General features: G+C 46.9%; 1 protein-coding gene across 2 annotated transcripts in view; it reads right to left on the reverse strand.

Moving 5' to 3' along the window:
- The window catches only part of LOC132399554 (ubiquitin-conjugating enzyme E2 Q1), an 88,397-nt gene extending 79,905 nt beyond the window's left edge, over positions 1-8,492 (reverse strand). Inside the window, exon 1 of one of the 2 annotated variants that reach the window (XM_059980034.1) lies at positions 7,707-8,492. In XM_059980034.1, coding sequence (XP_059836017.1) covers positions 7,707-7,862 — 156 coding nt within the window. In that variant the 5' untranslated portion in view covers positions 7,863-8,492. The remainder of the gene's footprint in view (positions 1-7,706) is intronic. The other variant, XM_059980035.1, reaches the window with a different exon arrangement.
- Positions 8,493-21,859: the final 13,367 nt, after the last annotated feature.

A 21,859-nucleotide genomic window follows, 5' to 3' on the forward strand; every position in this document is an offset into this window, starting at 1 on the left:
AGCTTACCAGTGAAGCAGTTAAATTCTCCTATTCTAATGACTCTGTCTTCCTTTTCAGGGCGGTCGGAGTCCTATCTGGGTCTTTGATCTACGGTGACAGTGGATCAGCACAACAGTGCGTTCCCGCTCTTGGAGCTCACCCAACGGCCGCATTTCCGTAGGTCCAGGTTCAGCCTGAAGTTGGCCGACTTCGGGGCCTGCGGACGCGAGTTCTCACTGATGGTGCGTACTGAAGCGTAGCGGGAGCTGGAACATCAAAGAGAGCAAGAGCGGCTGTCGAAGGAGCCGATTTGCCGATTCTCGAGTTGAAGAAATAAAAAAAACGCTTCAGACTGACTGTAAACTTGAAATAGGGACTGTTATCTCCCCTGTCACTGTGGAAGGAGTGATATCTGTGTCTCTGTGAGAGAAAGAGAGAGAGAGATAGAGACAGCCTGAGGGATGTCAAATTGTTGGACTGCTGTAGACCATGGTCTCTCTTTGGAGGCTTTGCCTTTGCTGAATGGTGGGTGGTGGGAATGTTGATGCTTCCTACTGGAATAAGTGGGGGGAGGGGGAGGATTGATGCTGCCAGTGTGTGGCAGGGGGAGGGGGCAGGGGTTCTTGCATCTCGTCATTCTTTGGGTTTATTTTCTTCCGTGTTTATGAATCTGTGGATTTCAGGCTGTATATTTTATACATTCTCTGATGTTAAACAGAACCATTGAATGGTGAAATATTTAAGGGAACTTCTTCACTCCGAGGGTGGTACGGGTGTGGAACGAGCAGCTTTCGGAAGTGGAGGACGTGGGTTCAATTTCAACATCTCAATGAGTTTGTGGAGGGGAGGGGTATGGAGAGCAAAGGTCCAGGTGTAGGCCAATAGGAGCTGATAGAATAAAACTTCCACATGGACTAGATGGGCTGAAGGGCCTGTTATGCTGCAGTACTCTCTGACTATGACTCTCTCCACTGAGTCCTGGTTCAGGGTTTCAGCCCAAATCCAAGTTTGATCTCACCAACATTTTATACAACCTGAACATAACATCCCAGCTCCTGTATTCAATACTCTTGATTTACGAAGGTTAATGTGCAGAAGCTCTTTATGACTCATCAGCCTGTGACACCACTTTTGTCTGAACAAAAGATGCAAAAGTTTATAACTTTCCAGTCGTCAGACACCACTCAAGGACCTGCAGGTGTGCGGCTGACTGTGGCCAGAATCTTTGCCATTTCCCTCTGCCCGTGATCACAAGGAGCTGCACAGGGCTGGGGACACAGCGCAGCAAATCACAGATGGACTTCATCTACCCTTCCTGCTCCCTCAGTGAAGCAGCCAGCATACCCAAAGACCCCTCCCGCCCTGGACAAACTCCTCTCCTTCCCATTGTCAGAAGATACAAAAAACACAAGGGCAGTTTATATCTCACTGTTATCAGAAACTGGAATGGACCTTGAACAATACAATGGCCTCTCAGCCTCACAATCTACTTTATTATCATCCTGCACTTTCCTTGTAGCTGTGACACTTTATCCTGCATCGTTACAGTTTTACTCATTCTAGAACATGGAACAGTATGGGCCCTTTAGCCCATGATATTCTGCTGACCTTTAAACCTTCTCTAGGAGTAATATAATCGTCCACTCCCCTCCCATACAGCTCTCAATTTCTAGCTCAATGCACTACCACTCCCCCTTCCCTCTTCTTCCAGTCTCCATTCCAGTTCCCCCCTCCCATCTCTTCTCATCTGCTTATCAACTGACCCCGGTACCCCTTCTCCCATGGTCCACTCTTCTCTATCAAATTCCTCCTTCTTTGCCCTTTCCAGTTATCACTGATCACTTCACCAACCCCTCCTCACACACAGCTGGCTTCACCCATCACCTCTTCACTCCCCCACTCTTTCTTATTCTGGCTTCTTCCCCCTTCCTTTCCAGTCAGCCCAAAACATTGACTGTTTCTCCCCCTCAATGGATGCTGCCTGACCTGCCGAGTTCCTCCAGCATTTTGTGTGTGATGTACGTGTAACAATCTGATCTGTATGAGCAGATTGCAAGACAAGCTTTTCACTGTATCTCTGTAGATGTGACAATAATAAACCAATTCCAACAGCCTAGTAATCTCAGATGCATCTCAACTGGACCGGGTGACTGACATACTACTAGTCTTTCCTAAACACAAGAGATTCTGCAGATGCTGGAAATACAGAGCCACACACACACAGAATGCTGGAGGAACTCAGCAGGTCAGGCAGCATCTATAGAGGGGAATAAACAGTTGACGTTTCAGGCTGAGACCCTTCTTTGGAACTGGAAAGGAAGGGGGAAAGACACCAGAATAAAAAGTTGGGAGGAGGAAGGGGAGGGGGGCCAGCTGGAAGGTGATAGGGGAAGCCAGGATGTCTTTCCCGTAACAGCTCTTGCCCCAACCAGAATTACAGCTGCATCTTCCTTCAGTGAGACCACAAGACACGGGAGCAGGATGACACCATTTGGCCCATCAAGTCCAATCATGGCTGATTTATTATCCCTCTCAACCCCATTCTCCTGTGTTCTCCCAATACCCTCTGATGCCCTAACTAATCAAGAACCTATCAACCTCCACTTTGACCTGTGACTTGTCCCCACAGTCGTCTGTGGCAACAAATTCCACACAATCAGATTCTAACCAACAGCATCCTTCCTAACTGGGCTGATTTCCCTGGAATGTTGGTTGCTGAGGGGGTAACCCTACAGGTTACAAATGGTCAGACATCCCCCACCCCCAAAACAAAACGAGGCAGCACAGTTTACGGTGAAAGGGGAGAGATTTACCAGGAACCTGAGGGGTAGCTCTCACACAGAGAGTAATGGGTTTATGAAATCAGCTGGCAGAAGACGTGATAGAGACTGCTACATTTATAATGTTTAAGATGACAGTCAGACAGGTAAATAGAAAGATTTAGAAGCCAAACCCACACAAACGGGACTAGCTCAGGTCACAAGAGTCATTGTCAGGCAGGCAACTTGGACAGCATTAGGTTGAGCGGCCTGTGGTCCACACTGAATCACTCTGCGACGTAAAAGCTTTTGACCCGGGACTAAACAAATGCGTGTTATCCACTAGCCTCTCCACCATCAATGACATCTTCAAAAGGCGATGCCTCAAAAAGGCATCATTAAGGACCCTTACCACCAAGGACATGCTCTCTGCTCACACTACCATCAGAGAGGGGTCCTGGAGCCTGACGACCCATGCTCAATGTTTTCTTAGACACAAGACAAAGGAGCAGAATTAGGCCATTCAGCCCATCAGGTCTGTTAAGCCATTCAATCATGGCTGCATTATCAGCTTCATCTCCAGCCTTCGCCTTGTAACCTCTGGCACCCTGACTAATCAAGAACCTATCAACCTCCAATTTAAATATACCCAATGACTTAGCAATGAATTCCACAGATTCACCACGCTCTGGCTACAGAAATCCTTCTCACCTCTGTTCTAAGCTTCCCCTCCACTGTCTGATTTCTGAATGGACAATGAGCCTCAGTACTTTTTTGCACTCTTTTGAACTACATAATTTTTATATATTTCCTTTTATAATTTATGATATATTTTACGAATTAGACTGTACTGCCACCACAAAACAATAAATGTCAGCAATAATAAGCCTGATTCTGATAAAGCAAAGGTATATGCAATAATTCTCCAACTGTGGCGTTGGGTTTGGGGGCTCAATGACCCAGACAGCTATATCAGCGCTTTGTGATTTGACTCTTGCTAGGGTCACCATGCCAAACAGGTCAAAGGGTAGAGGACAGACCAAGTCGGGGGGTTCATCTCAGGACTAACAACCCTGACTGGTCAAACGAAATTGTTACGGAAACAGCAATGAAGAATCCTTCTACATCCGAGTGTGACGGTATTCCCGAGTCCCACCTGGGACTCGTATGACCGACAGTAGTGAAAACCGAGAGGAAGCTGCTGACACGATGAAGGAAGCCCCAAACACCACCAGAGATGGAGGACCTGCATTGTCGTTCTAAATGTCAACAGCACAACAGTCAGTAAGTAAATCCAGCAATACACTTGTATGAGAGAGCAGGGATACGTGAAATATTGTCACATACATTGTATTATCGAAGTGTAAAACTCAGAATACTTCCCTAGTGACTATATATATTACACACAATATATAGCAATTTCATGTTACACAGTCACAAAATACATACAGTGCTGTTATATCCAGTAATTCAGAAACTTCTCACATGGTGTATGATATTATATAATATATAATATACGCACAAGACCAGTGCACACACAACACATACAATTCCTAGTAACACTTTTCAAAACACAGATACAGGAGGAAAGGTATATCCAATGATACATGCTGTGTTTTCATAATACATAGGCTACATGGCGGATATTAAGAGCGACTGAAGAAAGGCTGGATTTAGGAAGAGGGCTCTGGGGTTTGGGGTTTAGAAGGGGCAAGTTTCTGAGGAGAGTAGACAGAGGTGGACAAGGGCCAGGAGGCCAAGAATTGTTTTAAAAAAACATAAGCTGGTGTTGTTAAAGAGCAAAGCGACATTGGATGTGTGACCAGGTGCTGGAGGGGCACAGGGTGCTGCTGGGGACAAGGTGGGGCACGAGTGTACCCGGCGTCTAATGCCATCGGCACTCAAAGCACACCGCTGACAACCAGCTCCACCTGTCTGCCCCACTGCACGGCCAGATTCAGACCAGCACACCAAAGCACTCCAGCAAGGAGGCTACTCAGCCCATTGCACCTGTTCTGCCGTTCCATCAGTCGACAGCACCTTTCACCCAGGACCACTTCCCTACGGAAAAACCCCACCTCCACACCCAAAGACTCAGCCTTGAACATAGTCAGTGACTGACCCCCCCCCCCCCCCCACCAGGGTTCTGTCGGGTAGAAGACTCAGGCACCCGTGGCTAGACAACTCCCTCATCGCCACCTCCAACTCCATTCCCAAATGGCTGACCTTTATTTGGGAGCTGCAATGCAGGGCTGGAGCTTCAAGGACAAGAGGGCACAGGTTGAAGGGTGGGGGGGGGGGGGGTTAATAGAAACTCGAGGGGTAACTTCTTTTAACCACCCAGTCTGTGGAACCAGCTGCCAGAGGAAGTGTTTGAGGCAGGTACATTTCGACATTTAAAGGACACTCAGAGAGTTACGTGGATAGGAAAGGTTTAGGCTGTGGGCCAAATGGGATTGGCTTGGACGGGCATTTATTGATCGAGATAGATTGCGGAGCAGACCCTTCCAGTCCTTTGAGCTCAACAACCCCCAGTTTAACGCTAGCCTAATCACGGGACAATTTACAACAATCAACTTACCAACCAGTACTCCTTTGGACCGTGGGAGGAAACGCACGCGGTCACGGGGAAAAACAGACAGCGGCAGGAATTGAACCCGGGTCGCCTGTACCGCAAAGCGTTGTGCTCACCGCTACACTCCCGCGCTGCCTTTGGTTGGTAAGGTCCAGTTGGGCTGAAAGGCCTGGTCTGGCCCTAGGGCCATGATACCAAAGTAGAACACGGAACAGGCCGTTCGGCCCACAATGTCGTGCCAACCCTTTAACCTAATTTAACCCTTCCTTCCAACACACTTTTCTATCATCCATTTGCCTCTTAAATCTCCCAAACATATCTGCCTCTACCATCAGTCCTAGCAGGGCTTTACACACACTCTCCATTCTGTGTTAAAAAAAACCCTCCCTCTGACATTCCCCTATACTATCCTCATTAGGACTCCTCATACTAGCCATTTCCACTCTTTCTGGCCCTCCACTAACACAAACCAATCCTTAAAGAGAGTGAGGAATACCAAATTCCTGGCTGTCAATATCTAACCTGGTCCCAACACATTGATTCAGCTATAAAGAAGGCAAGACGGTGGCTATATTTTACTAGGGATTTGAGGAGATTTGGTTTGTCACCTAAAACACTTGAACACTTCACAGGTGTACCATGGAGAGCATTCTGACTGGCTGCGTCAAGCATCTGGCATGGGGCAGGGGCAGGGGGCTACTGCACACGATCAAAGTTGTAAGTCAGCTCCATCATGGGCACCAGCCTCCATAGTACCCAAGACATCTTTAGGGAGCAGGGTCTCAAAAAGGCAGCATCCATTAATAAAGACCTCCAGCACCCAGCGCATGCCCTTTTCTCACTGTTACCATCAGGGAGGAGGTACAGGAACCTGAAGGCACACACTCAGCGATTCAGGAACAGCTTCTTCCCCTCTGCCATCGAATTCCTAAATGGACATTGAACGCATGAACACTACCTCACTATTTTTTAAAATTTGTTTTCCAACCACTTATCTTAATTTAACTATTTAATATACATATTTACAATTAATTCAGGTTTTTCTATATTTATCATCTATTGCATTGTGCTGCTGTCACTGTTAACAACATACCCCAGTGATATTAAACCTGCCTCTGTGATCAGCTTGCACACCTCTGTCAAGCTGACCTCTCCTTCACTCCAAAGAGAAAAGCCCCAAGCTTGCTCAGTGTTTCCTCACAAGATATGCTCTGTAATCCAGGCAGCATCCTGGTAAATCTCCTCTGCACCCTTCGCTAAACCTCTCTTTCGAGTGGCAGAGGGTGAAGGGAGAGTGATGGAAGTTTACAAAATTATGAGAGACAGCTAGACAACCAGTATCTTTCACTGGTGGGCAAGATGTCTGATACCACAGGCATGTATTTAAGGTGTGGGGGGAGGGGTGGAATCTGGAGATGTGTGAGGCAAGTGTTATAGAGTGGTGTGTGCTCTTGAGGGGGTAATGGCCAAATTGGGGCTAACTTAAATAGACAAGCGGCTGGCGTGGACTGGTCGGGCCGAAGGGCCTGTTTGTGATGTATTGACTTTTGGCTGCGGGTTCTTTGGGGGGTGGGGGGCAACACCAACTCTACAACAGGCCTGTACGAGTTTCACCTCATCTGCTCTAACACCTAGCTACGGACTTGACTCCAAGCCACGGCGCATGAAATCTCAGACTTAGGCCTCTGTTAATACACACAAGCGTCAGGCTAGTTCGGGTCTAGTTACCTCAGATGGGAACTGGACCCGAACTAACCCTAGGCCTCGCGTCGATGTATTGTGCTACAGGAGAGTTAAAGCGAAAAAAAAAACTCTCCGGAGGCAGATCAGCAGCCATTGCGGCCTGATTAACAACAAGCCCTCCCCCTTCCGCCTCTCTAGGAACCAATCTCCCTTCGCCCAACGATTTTTTTTTATTTGGCTTCTTTCAGCTGCAACTTTTAGGCCTTGCCCCGGTTAATGTCACTTCTGGCTTCGACACACAACAGCTCTCTTTGCAGATACTTGTGGAAGGGTTTGCACATCCGTACTCAGAGGAGGTCAAGTTGGCCTGCCCGTTAAAAACACACACTCACACACGACCCCGACGGTAGCAAACCTTCTTGCTTTGACTGTCGAGTTACAAGGGAGAGGAAGAGAAGGAACCTGAAGGAAATGAAGCAGAGGAGGTGCCCCGAGTTGTTACTCGGAGGCGCAGGGAGGGTGTCAGTGAACGCTTATTGCCCCCGTGGTGTGTGGCTCGGGCTGACCACTGGCTACTGCAACGCCGCTGCCCTGCGTGGGGCTGCCCTGCGCGCTGGGGTGGTAATTAGCCAGAGCTCTGGTTAGTTTCACGCCGCCGCCGCCGCGCGTCGGGGGGACTCGCTAGTTAGTTTCGCGTCAGTTTCCTTACCGTGATATTGCAGTGGATAACCAGAACCTGCTCCTGGGTAACGAACTGACAGCTGATTTCGTCCAGGGACCCAGAAACAATGCGGAATCTCTCGTGTTTCTGATGGAAGATCGACTCGAGTAATTTGAGCTCTTGTTTCAGCGCAGAGCCCGACATTTTCTCACCATTTCCGACGGCCGAAAGGTTAAAAAAAATCCTAAACCCTCCCAAAAAAAAAAATCCAATGATATATTTATTTTAAAAACTGCTTTCCCAACCGCCCCTCTCTCTCATTCAGACACAAAGCACGGAATGAAGACCAGGGAGGGTAAACTGGAACTGCGGGGAGGTGGTGGGGGATAAAGGAAGGGAGGGGGGGACGAGAGGCGTTGAGACAGTGAAATTGGAGAGAGAGAAAGGGAGGGGGGGGAGATTAGAGGGAGAAAGGTCCAAGTTGCCCTCCGCCTGGACTGAACGGAACTCGATGCACCAGGATCTCCGGGGCCCTCGCACGCACACACACACACACAGAGAAAGAGAAAAAACAAAATAAGATTTCCCTTCCCCCTTCTCGCTCCCCCCCCCAAAATAAAACACACACACACACACACACACACAAAAACTTCTTCAGAACCCCCAAAATGGCGACAGCAGCGAGCCCAGGGGCCCGGCGTCCATCCTGATCGCGACCAAAAACCCGTGAGATCGGAGAAAAAGGGAAGGAGAGAGAGAGAGGGGGAGAGAGGGAGGCAGGGAGAGAGAGAGAGAGGGAGAGAGCGGAACCGCGGATCCTTAAAGCGACACCCGCTCTCCGAGCGCAACCCGGAAGTGATCCGGTCCGCGGACCCGAGCGGCGAGGGACCGGCCGGGCCTGGGGGGCACCGAGAGCTCAGATCAGCGCATTAGGGTTCAAATCGATAGGGAGGGGAACTCACCGGGGGGGGGGTCTGCGTGAATTTGACAAGGAGTTGAAAGTGTCTTGATGAACTTGACAGGGAGGCGAAGTCAAAGGGGGGGGTGAAAACAGGTGAAATCGACAGGGATGGTGAAATTAAAAGATTTGAATCGACGGGGGGGCAAAATCAACAGGGAAGTGAAATTGATAGAGGGGGTGAAATGATCGGGGGGTGTGTGAATTTGACAAGGAGTTGAAAGTGTCTTGGGGAACTTGACGGGGAGGCGAAGTCAAAGGGGGGGGGGGTGAAAACAGGTGAAATCGACAGGGATGGTGAAATTAAAAGATTTGAATCGACGGGGGGGCAAAATCAACAGGGAAGTGAAATTGATAGAGGGGGTGAAATGATCGGGGGGGTGTGTGAATTTGACAAGGAGTTGAAAGTGTCTTGATGAACTTGACAGGGAGGCGAAGTCAAAGGGGGGGGGTGAAAACATGTGAAATCGACAGGGATGGTGAAATTAAAAGATTTGAATCGACGGGGGGGGTGCAAAATCAACAGGGAAGTGAAATTGATAGAGGGGCTGAAATGATCGGGGGGTGTGTGAATTTGACAAGGAGTTGAAAGTGTCTTGGGGAACTTGACGGGGAGGCGAAGTCAAGGGGGGGGTGAAAACAGGTGAAATCGACAGGGATGGTGAAATTAAAAGATTTGAATCGACGGGGGGGCAAAATCAACAGGGAAGTGAAATTGATAGAGGGGGTGAAATGATCGGGGGTTGTGTGAATTTGACAAGAATTGAAAGTGTCTTGGGAAACTTGACGGGGAGGCGAAGTCAAAGGGGGGGGGTGAAAACAGGTGAAATCGACAGGGATGGTGAAATTAAAAGATTTGAATCTACGGGGGGGTGCAAAATCAACAGGGAAGTGAAATTGATAGAGGGGGTGAAATGATCGGGGGGTGTGTGAATTTGACAAGGAGTTGAAAGTGTCTTGGGGAACTTGATGGGGAGGCGAAGTCGACAGGGGGAGGTGAAAACGGGTGAAATCGACAGGGATGGTGAAATTAAAAGATTTGAATCGACGGGGGGCAAAATCAACAGGGAAGTGAAATTGATAGAGGGGGTGAAATGATCGGGGGTTGTGTGAATTTGACAAGGAGTTGAAAGTGACTTGGGGAACTTGACGGGGAGGCGAAGTCAAAGGGGGGGTGAAAACAGGTGAAATCGACAGGGATGGTGAAATTAAAAGATTTGAATCGACGGGGGTGTGAAATCAACAGGGAAGTGAACTTGATAGAGGGGGTGAAATGATCTGCGGTTAAATTGACATGGGGTTGAAATTGTCGGAGGGGTTGATACCGACGTGGGTTGAAACTGACGGGATGAAAACGGGTAAAATCGCCAGGGGTTGAATGGACAAGGGGGTGAAATCAAAAAGGGGATGGAATCAATTGGGGGTGAAATTGACAGAGGGAGGTGTGAAATCATTGCTGGGTTAAACCAAAAATGGGGTGAAATCGAAATCGATAGCAGGGTTCAAATCAACATAGTGGATTAAATCAGCACGGATGAAATTGACAAAGGGAAGGATGAAATCAATGGGGTGAAATCGTCAGTGGGGTAAAATCAACAGAGGAATGAAATTGACAGGGGAGTGACATCCACAGAGATGGCTGGAATTGACAGAGGATGAAGTCGACACAGGCTGAAATCAACATGGGGAATTAAATCAATAGTGAGTGAAATTGACAGGGGGAGGAGTGAAATTGACAGGGGGAGGGGTGAAAATGACAGGGTGAAGTTGAAAGAGGAAGGTGAAATCGACAGGGATGAAGCTGACAGGTTGTCAAATGGATGGGGTGAAATCGATGGGGGTTGGTGCAATCAACGGTGAAATAGACAGGTGAAATCGATGAGTGAAGATAATGGATAAAAACAACAGGGAAGTGAAATCAACAGCGGATGAAATCAACAAAAAAACTGACGGAGTGAAATCAATGGTGGGGGTAAAATTGATGGGGTGAAAATTGATAGAGGGAAGATTGAAATCGGGGAGTTAAATCGATGGAGTTAAGATCATCAAAGGGGGTTAAATCAACAGAGGGATAGAAAATAGAGGGAGGAGTGAAATCACTGGGGGTTGCAATTGACAGGGTAAATTGGCTTTGGGGTTGAAATCATCAGAACAGTGTCATCAACGGTGAAATCAATTGGGAAGTGGAATCGACAGAGGTTGTGAAATTGATGGGGTGAAATCGATGGGTGAAGATAATGAATAAAGTCAACAGCGGATGAATTCGAAGGGGGTCTGAAATTGACAGTGAAATCAATGGTGGGGTGAAATAGATGGGCCTTGAAATTGACGGGGTGAAAATTGATGGAGGAGTGAAGTCATCGGGGAGTTAAACTGACACAGGGTTGAAATAATTTGAGAAGTGAAATCGACGGGTGAAATTGACAGCAAGGCTGTAATCAACAGAAGGGTGAAATTAATGAAACTGAAATTGATAGGGGAAGTCGATAGTGGGAGTAATGAAATTATTGGGGGGGACCAACATGGGGTTGAAATCATTAGATGAAGTCGTCAGGAGGGTTGAAATTGATGGGGTGAAAATGACTGGGGTAAAATAAATGGGGTGAAATCAACAGGGAGGTGAATTTGACAGTGGGTAAAATCAACGGCTTAAATCGACATGATTAAAATTTTTACAGGGTGGGTGAGATCAAGGGGGGTGAAATCGACAGGAAGGTGAAGTCAATGGGGTTGAATTGACAAGGGAGTGAAATCAAAAGGGGCTAAAATCAAGGTGAAATCGATGGGTGAAATCAGCGGTGAGTGGTATCGATGGGGAGGCGTTTGAAATCAATGGAGGGTTGAAATTGGTGAAATCAATAGAGGGAGGCATGAAATTATCATGGGGTTAATCCAACATGGGGGTGAAATCATCAGGAGGGTGAAATCAACAAGGAAAAAATTGACAAAGGGGGTGAAATCAAAATGGGTCTACAATCAATTGACAAAAGGGGGGTTGAAATCAACATATAGGATTAAATTGGTGGAAGGGTTTAAATCGAAAGGGGGAGTTAAATCAACAGAGAAGTAAAACCAGAGGGGTTGAAATCAACAGAGGTGAAATCAATGGGGAGGTGATGAAATCAACAGGGATGGGAAATTGGTGGGGAGGGGGGAATCGACACCAAAAGTGAACTCAACTGAATGGTAAAATTGACATCAGGGATTAAATCAATGGCAGGGTGGAATTGACAGAGTTGTGAAGTCGATGGGGAGGTGAAATAGTGCGAGGATGTGAAATCAACAGGGGGTGAAATTGACAAGGTTGAGGAATGAAATCAACAGTGGAGTGAAATCAATAGGGAGGTGAAATTGATAACAGAGTGAAATCAACAAGGGTGAAATCTACATAGGGCACTAAATTAATGGGAGGCATTAAATCGACAGAGGGAATTAAATTGATTGAGAAGTTATAGCTGAGGCGTGGAAATCAACTGAGAAGTGAAATCAACAGTGGTTTAAATCGCTACGGGAAGGAATTGACAAGAGGTGAAATTGTCGGAGGGGTGGTGAAATCGACAGGGAGGTGATATAATTGGGTTGAGATCAGGTTCAAATCGGGATTTATAATGACACATGGTGAATTTGACAGAGGGAGGAGTGAGTTCACTTGGGAGGTTGGGATTACCCAGCATGTGATTGAAATTGTGAGGGAGGTGAAATCGACAGGGGCTGGTGAAATAGACGGGTGAAGATAATGGGTAAAATCAACAGGGAAGTGAAATCAACAAGGGGATGAAATCAGCAGTGGATAAATGCAATGGGGGGGGGTGAAATTGACAGAGTGAAATCAATGGTGAGGTGAAATGGATGGAGTGGGGTGAAATTAACAGAGGGGGTGACAATTGATAGAGGAAGGATTGAAATTTTGGGGTGTTAAACCAACGGAGTTAAAATCGTCAAAGGGGTGAAATCAACAGAGCAGTAAAAAATCAATAGAGGGAGGAGTGGAATCACTGGGAGGTGAAATTGACTGGGGGGTAAAATCAACTTTAGGGTTGAAATCATCAGAACAGTGAAATCGACAGGGTGAAATTGATGGATGAAATCGATGGGGGGGGTAAAATCGACGGATGAAATCGACAGTGGAGATGAAATCATCAAAAGAGTGAAATTAGTGGAGCTGAAATCAATGGGCATGAAATTGATAAGGAGGTGAAATCAGCAGGGGTGTGAAATCGATGGTGGGTAAAATTGACAGGCAGGAGAAATTGTATATGGGTGAAATCAAAGGTGGAAGAAATCGATGGGGGTGAAGACAACGGGTAAAATCAGCAGGGAGGTGAAATCGATGGAGTTGAATTGAGAAGGGGTGAATTCAATGGTGTAAAATCAATAGAGGTGATATTGATAGAAGGAGGAGTGAAATCATGGGGGGTTAAATTGATACGGAGTGGAAATCAGAGAGGTGAAATTAATGGAAGTGTTGATATCGAGAGGGGGTTTGAAATTGACTGGCATGAAATCAACAGAGCTGAAATGAATGCGGTGTGAAAACATATCAGATTAAGTCGATGTGAGGGGTGAAATTGACAGAGGGATGAAATCAACGGGGGGAATGGATACGTTGAGGAATCAACAGGAGGTGAAATTGATGGAGCTGAAATCGATGGGGAGAAATCAACAAAGGGTGCAACAGACAGAGGACATGAAAACAGCAGGTGAAATTGATATGGGGCTGAAATCAGTGGGGTTGAAATCTGCGGGATGAGACGGTGAAATCAACAAAGGGGAGATATTGATGGGATGCATGATATTGGGGGTTAAAACAGCATGGAGGTGAAATCATTGGGGGTGTAATCGAGAGCAGGAGGCATGAACTCATTGGATGGAGGTTAAATTGACATATGGGTGAAATTGTCGGGGTGAAATTGTTCTGGGAATTAAATTGATGGGGTGGGGTGAAATTGACAGAGGGAGTTAAATCGACTGAAGTGAAACTAGAGGGGTTGAAGTCCACTGAGATGAGGAGGTGAAATTAATGGAGTAAGAGTTAAATCATCGGGGGAGGGGGAATCAACAAGGGACTGTCAGCGACATGTGGTGAATTTGACAGAGGTGAAAGCGATAGAGGGGTTCAAATCGACATGGTGGATTAAATCAACACAGTAGATTGAATTGACACAGATGAAATTGACAGAGGGAGGGATGAAGCCAATGGGGGGTGGGGGGGTGAGCAAATTGATGGGGGAGTGAAATCGACATGGTAAAATTAACATGGGGAATTAAATCAATGGGGAGTGAAATTGTCAGGGAAGGGGTGAAATTGATAGAGGAGGATGAAATCAGTGGGGGGAAGGGTAAAACCAATGGAGTGAAATCAATGGGGGAGGAGGGGAATGAAATCGATGGGGGCTGGTGAAATTGACAAGTGGAGGGTGAAATCAACAGGGCTGATGAAATTGATAGGGTGAAATCAACAGGTTGTGAAATCGATGGGTGAATGTAAATGGGTAAAATTAACAGAGGTGAAATCAACAGCTTTAAATCAACAAGGAGTTGAATCAAAAACAGATGAAATTGACCAAGGGAGGAATGAAATCATTGGGGGGGGGGGGTTAAGCCAACATGGGATTGAAATCGGCAGAGGAGTTGAAATTGACAGGGGAAGGGGTGAACTTGATTGTGAGGGTAAAATCTATGGGGTGAAATTGATAGCGGGGCTGAAATAATCAGAACAGTGAAATTGACAGAACTGAAATCAATGGGGGGTAAAGATAACTGGTAAAATCGACAGGGAGGTGAAATCAACGGGGTTGAATTGATTAGGGCATGAAATCAACAGGGTGTAATCAATGGAGGGGTGAAATGGATACAACTGAAATTTATAGGGTGGGTGAAGTCATTGGGATTGAGGGTTGAAATAGATTGGGTTTGTTCAAATTTGCAGGGGGTGAAATCGATTGAGAGAGGCATGAAATCATCATGGGGTTAGCCCAACATGGGGGTGAAATCAACAAGAAATCGACAAAGGGGGTGAAATTAAAAAGGGGGTAGAATCGACAGTGGGTTAAAATCAACATATTGGATTAAATAAATGGGAGGGGTGAAATCTACAGACCTAATTCAAAAGAGAAGTGAAACTAGAGGGGTTGAAATTGACTGAGAGATGAAATCAACAGGGGGCAAAATTGATACAGTGAGGAATCGACAGGGAAGTAAGTTGACAGGGGTGATATCATCAGGAGCTTAAACCGACGTGGGGGTGAAATTGATGGGGTGAAACTGATAGAGACATGAAATCATTGACTAGGAGGATTAAACTGACATGGGGTGAAATCGTCAAGGGGGTGAAATTGACAAAGAGGATGAAATTGTCAGGGAATAAAATTGATGGGTGGAGGGTGAAATTGACAGAGGGAGTTAAATCGACTGAAATGCTAAGCCAACCCAGAGGTTGAAATTGACTGGGAGTTGAAATCGATGGGGTGACGTTGATATGGGGAGGAATCAACTGTGTGAAACTGTCGGGTGAAATCAACAGTGTGGTGAAATTGACGGGGTGAAATCAGGGAGGTGAAATTGACAGTACAAGTGAAATCAACAGAGCAGTAAAATTGACATTGGGGTTTAAATCAGTAGCGGAGTGGTGAAATCAATTGAGAAGGGGCTGAAATCAACAGGTCTGAGGGATAAAGTCAACAGGGAGGTGAAATTGACAGAGGGTAGAATTGATAGAGGGATTGAAATCAACAGAGGAGTGAAGTTGAGGGGGTGTGGGAATGGGGTGAAATCGACAGTAGAAGAGGAATCGACGGAGATGAAATTGTCGGTGAAATCGACGGAAGTGAAATCAGAGGTGGTGAAATTGATAGAGGGGTTGAAATTGACATAGGGATTAAGTCGACATGGAATGTAATGAACAGAGGGGGTGCTAAATCAAAAAAGGGAGTGGAATTGTCAGGAAGTTGAAATCAACGGGGGTGAAATCTTCAGAGGGTTGAAGTTGGCGGCAAAATCAATGGGGGGGTGAAATCGATAGGGGATTGAAACCAAAGGGGGTGAAATCAGTGGGAGGGAGATGAGAGTGGGGGAGGATGTGGGTATTATCCACAGAACATAGAATATCACTGCTCAGTACACAATATTGTGCCGACGTTTTAACCTACTTCAGTATTCCTTCCCTCCATTGTTCTATCACCTATTTGCCCTGTCCCTAATGTATGTGCCTCTTCCCCACCCCTGGCCGGGCATTCCACACATGTACACTTACCTCTGAATACTCCCTCTACTCTCATGTGCCCTGGTATTAGCAATTGCTTCCCTGGGAAAAATGTGCGGGCTGTCCACTCTGTGCTCACACACCTCTTTTGTCACCTCTCACCCTCCTCTTCTCAAAGGAGAAAAACCCTAGCTTGCCCAATCTTTCCCCATAAGGATTGTTCTATAATCCAGGGAGCGTCCTGGTAAATTTCCTCTGCACCCTCTCTAAATCATCCACTCCCTACCTATGATGAGGTGACCAGAACTGAACTCATTACCCCAAGTGTGGTCTGACCAGAGTTTTATTGAGCTGCAGCTTTACTTTGTGGCTCTTGATCTCAATTCCCCTGACTAATGAAGACCAACACATCATACACCTCAAGAAGCCCATCAATTTTGAGGAATCTGTGGTCGAGGATCCCGAGATTCCTGTGTTCCTCCACAATGCCATTAACCCTGTATTCTGCCATCAATTTCGACCTTCCAAGCGAGCGTCACTTCACATTTTTTCCGGGTTGAACTCTGTCTGCCACTTCTCAGCCCAGCTCAGCATCTTGTCCATGTACAGGAGGATGACGGGGTTGGGGGTGAAGTCAACAGGGAGAGAGAGGGTGGGGGTGAAATTAATAGGAATGTGGATGAAAAAATGACAGGGAGAATGAAATCGATGGGGGTGGTGGTGTAATTGACAAGGGGGGTGATGGAGTGAAATCAATGGTGGGGCAAATTGAAACTAAGAGGGGGGTGGTGTGAAATCAATAGGAGATGGGTGAAATTCACAGGGAGGGGGTAGAGCGAAATTGTGAGGGAGGGGGTGTAGGGGTGAAATCAATTGAATTTAATTGACTTTATTTCTTACATTCTTCACACGAGGAGTAAAAATCTTTGCATTTGGTCTCCATCTAAATGTGCCATGTGCAATCATAGTGATTTATAATTATAATTTATAATAAATAGAACAGTCAGTGTAATATAGAGTACACTCAAATCAATGTGAATTAATCAGTCTGATGGCCTGGTGGAAGAAGCTGTCCCATAGCCTGTTGGTCCTGGCTTTTATGCTGCAGTACCACTTCCCGGATGGTAGCAGCTGGAATAGTTTGTGGTTGGGGTGACTCGGGTCCCCAATGATCCTTTTTTCACACCTGTCCTTGTAAATGTCCTGAATGATGGGAAGTTCACAACTACAGGTGCGCTGGGCTGTCTGCATCACTCTCTGCAGAGTCCTGCGATTGAGGGAAGTACAGTTCCCATACCAGGCAGTGATGCAGCCAGTCAGGATGCTCTCAATTGTGCCCCTGTAGAAAGTTCTTAGGATTTGGGGACCCATACCAAACTTCCTCAACTGTCTGAGGTGCCTTTTTCACCACTCAGCTGGTGTACAGACCATGTGAGGTCCTCGGTGATATGGATGCAGAGGAACTTGATGGGGTGAAATTCACAGGGAGAGGGGGTAGAGTGAAATTTTTAGGGGGGTGTAGGGGTGAAATCAACAGGCAGAGGGTGGTAGGGTGAAACTGATAGGATGGGGGTGGAGGGTTGAAAATAATTTCATTTAGTGACCCAGCATGGAGGTGGCCCTTCGAGCCACGCCACCCCAGTAACCCCGACAAACCTGATTAACTCAAATCGCAGGACAATTTACAATAACAAATTAACCTAGCTGGTACATCTTTGGACTGTGGGAGGAAATCAGAGCACTTGGGGAAAACCCATTCGTTCCACAGGGAGGACGTACAGTGACTCCTTAAAGAACATGCTAGAACTGTCCAGTAACAGTGTTGCACTAGGCACACCGGTGCCCAATGAGCAATGGAAGAGGAGGAGAGGGTTGGGGTGAAATCGACAGGGCATTGGACGATATTAATGGGGGGGGGAATGAATTGTACATGGAAAGGAGTTGGAGGAATCGACAGGTCAATGGACAATATTAATGGGGGAATGAATTGTACATGGAAAGGAGTTGGAGGAATCGACAGGTCAATGGACAATATTAATGGGGGAATGAATTGTACATGGAAAGGAGTTGGGGGAATCGACAGGGCATTGGACGATATTAATGGGGGGATGAATTGTACATGGAAAGGGGTTGGGGGAATCGACAGGGCATTGGACGATATTAATGGGGGGATGAATTGTACATGGAAAGGGGTTGGGGGAATCGACGGCATTGGACGATATTAATGGAGGGATAAGTTGTACATGGAAAGGGGTTGGGGGAGCACAAAGTGAGACATTTTCTGGAACATTCTCTGTCAGCTATTGCATGCTACAGTTGCTTACGCAACTTTAATGCACCAAGACTCCTTGAAGAGTAAGGTGGGGGTGGATGAGGGTGAGGGGGTTAGGGGAAGTTCTCAAAATCATAATTAAAAGAGAGGCAGATTGCATCAAAATGGGGAGAGTTCCAGGCTGTATGTTAAACCTAGATCCAAGATGGCGGCGCGACGCAGCTTGCAGCGGCCACTCTGGAGCTGATTATCTGTTATTTGTGAAGCGGGGTGCCGTGCGCAATCATAATCGGTTGAAAACGGACGTGGAAGCATGGAGAAACATCGGGAAATTCCAGGAAGACCTGCTTCATTGCTACTGCTGCTGTGAGGTCCGGGACTCTGCTGGGAAGAGCAGGCCCCCAGTCCTCGGGGTCGCGTTGGCGGGGCCATCTTGATACGCTCGGCAGAGGATGGTGCTCAGAGAAGCTGTGCCAGAGGGGATGGTCGTCGGCTTGGCGGTTTGATGGACTCGGGTCGCTTTCGGTGTGTGCTGCGTCTGAGGCTGGTTTCGACGGAGCTTTCACTGTCTGCGAGGCTGATTCGGGCGGCACCGTGGAAGTCCATAGTGGGGGTATTCCCTTCTGCCGCCGGCGTGGGATGGCGAGCCTGTCGGGACCCTGGGGACTTGTGGAAACTGTGGTGATTTCTTTTCAACTTACAGTCCTTTAACATCTTGGACTATTTTAACTGTGCCCATAGTCTGTTTTTTTTAATCAATTATGCTATTGTTTGCACTGTTGTAACTATGTGGTTTTGTGCAGGTCTTGTAGCTTTAGCTTTTGGTCTTGTCTTTGATGGATTTGGAGTTCCTTTCTGGGGAACGCGCTAAGACGGTAGCGCGATATTAATACGCAGCAGCCTCTCTGGACTCTGGATTGGGGATTGCCAAACGTTACGTGGATTTTCTAGTGTAGTCTGTTTTGTCATATGCTTTTGTGATGTCGTTCTGGGGGAATGTTGTCTCATTTTTTTTAACTGCATTGCATTTGTGGTTTCTAAGTGACAATAATCTGAATCTGAAACGAGTGCAGTTACACCTTTAGTTGTTGGATAGCAGATATGGCAGGAACAGCAAGATCTCACAAGGCAATAGCCTTTTGATTCTGGTTTAATTGTGTTTTTGCCATTTGGGGTAATTTAGAGTGAGTGGCTAGGTAACCTGTCAGTGCCGTTTTATGGGATGTGGGAACATTGGGGGTAAATCTGCCAAGCCATGGGGAAAATGTGTGAGCATAGAATGCAGTACAGGCCCTTTGGCCCACAATGCTGTGCTGACCTTTTAACTTACTCTAAGATCAAACTAACCCTTTCCTGCTATGTAGCCCTCCATTTGCTATCTTCCATGCGACCATCTAAGAATGTGAAAATACCTCTAATGTAGCTGCCTCGACTACTATCCCTTACAGGCTGTTCCATGCACTCACCTCTCTTTGTGTAAAACTTACCTCTGATGTCTCCCCCGTATGCTCCAATCACCTTTAAATGATTACCCCTCCCCCCAGTATTAGGCATTTCTGCCCTGGGGAAAACTCTTTGGACATGCATTCAATCTATCCCTCTTTACATCCTGTATTCCTTTCTCAAGTCACCTCTCACCCTCCTTCACTCCAGCTTGCTCAATCCATCCACATAGGGCATGCTCTCTTATCCAGGCAGCATCCTGGTTAATGTGCTCTACACCCTCTCTAAAGCTTCCACATTGTGAGGCGACCAGAACCGAACACATTATTCTAAGTGTGATCTAACCATGGTTTTTGTAAAGAAAAACCAAAGGTCTGGATCCAACCTGCCACACCCTCTGCAATTTCAGAGTCATACTGCATCGAAACAGGTCCAACTGTGGCCTAACTGCTCCAGGCTGACCACCATTCCTACCAAAACTTAGTCCCATTTGCCGCATTTAGCCCACAACCCTCCAAACTTTTCCTAGCCACGTGCAGTACTTAAGGTTCATTGGTTCAAAGGTCCGATTTACTGTCAGAGAAGTGTATACAATTTACACCCCGAAGTGATTTTTCTTCTCAAACATCCACGAAAACAGAGAAGTTCCACAAAGAATGAAGAACAGTAAAATGTGAGAACCCCAAAGTCACCCCAGCTCCCCCTCCCGCATGTAAGATCCCTCCTCCCCCACCAGCAAAAAAAAAGCATTGGCACCCACCACCAAACACTCGAGTGTGAGCAAAGACACAGGCTTGCAGTTACCCCAAAGACTTCGCGTTTCACCCGGTATTCGACATACCCCAGGCTCTCCCTCTCCCTAACAAGGGAGAAAAAGGTGTCCATTTTCCCAGCGAGCAGGGAGACATAACAAACAACTCGATGTTGTTAAAAGTCCATTACGTTGCTTTTTCAAAGCTCTGTTCCCAAAGGTCTCAAAGATCCCGGGTCTTTAGTCACACAGCAGTAGATTTTCCAATTCCATGACAACACATGGGTCTCCTGCTGTGACACTGACCCTCAATCTGCCTGTCTCCAGAGCCCCGAGATCCTAGGCTTCTGAATTCGAGCCGGACTCTCAGGCCGAACCCTTGGTGCTGAACAACGGTCAGTCCTGAAACCTTGAAAATGGGTCCCATTCCCGCAAAGAACCAAAGTAGCTCCAGATCAGAGTCTTCAAAAAAACCCTGAAAGGGAAAAATAGAGATATTAAAGATAGAAATAAAGCTGGTTCAGAAGACGCAAGCAAAGGAGTCGCTGATGAGCAATATCTTAACTTTGTTCCGCCTCTGTCGAGTTAAGAAGACCTTAAGACATAGGAGCAGAATTAGGCCATTCAGCCCATTAAGTCTACTCTTCCAAGGATATTTTACCCTCTCTATTCCTGCAGCATCGGACACTCACCTGTACACTTACCGACGGAACCACTGTACCACAAATGCCATAGCATGTGTCATGTACTTGGCCCTGACACACCTAGAAAACAAGGACATTTATGTCAGAATGCCGTTTCAGGATTTCTGTTCAGCAGTCAACTCTATTGTCCCACAGGCCTTGTTGAAAAAATTCATACTCCACAACAGGACAACTGAGTGTTGGACTTCCCAACCAACAGACCTCAGACGGTCAGGTTGCACGACCACTCCTCCCTCTCCATCATCCTCGACATGGATGCCCCCGGGGCTGTGTGCTGAGCCCATTTCTGTACGCTCTGCTCACACAGGATTGTACGGCCAAACACCCAAGTAATCACATTGTCAAGTTCACCAATGACATGACAGTGGTGGGACTCATCACCAGCAACGATGAGCCTGTGGAGGTGGAAGAGCTCGAAGCCTGGTACCAGACCAATAACCTCTTCCTCAATGCCAACAAGGCAAATGAGATGGTTATCAATTTCAGAAAAACAGAAACCGCGGGCACCCTCTCTTCACATCGGCAGCACAGCAGTGGAAACCGTGAGCAGTTTCAAACCCCCAGGAGAGCACATCTCACTCAACCTCTCATGAGCCCAGGGTACATCCTACACAATCAGGAAAGCTCACCAGCGTCTCTGCTTTCCAAGGAGGCTGAGAAGAGCTGGACCATGCATATCCATACTCACGACCTACCAGCATCCTGACAAGCTGCATCACTGCAGAAACCGCACTGCGGTGGACGTGCAGGCTACAACTGATAGCCAAAACTGCCCATCAGCACCATCAAGGACATACAGTAAATACAGAAAGCTGAAGAAAAGGACCAATAACACCATGGAGGATCCCACCTACCCTGCTCGTGGACCGTTT

The sequence above is a fragment of the Hypanus sabinus genome, chromosome 9 (assembly GCF_030144855.1).
Source record: "Hypanus sabinus isolate sHypSab1 chromosome 9, sHypSab1.hap1, whole genome shotgun sequence".
Lineage (NCBI taxonomy): Eukaryota > Metazoa > Chordata > Chondrichthyes > Myliobatiformes > Dasyatidae > Hypanus > Hypanus sabinus.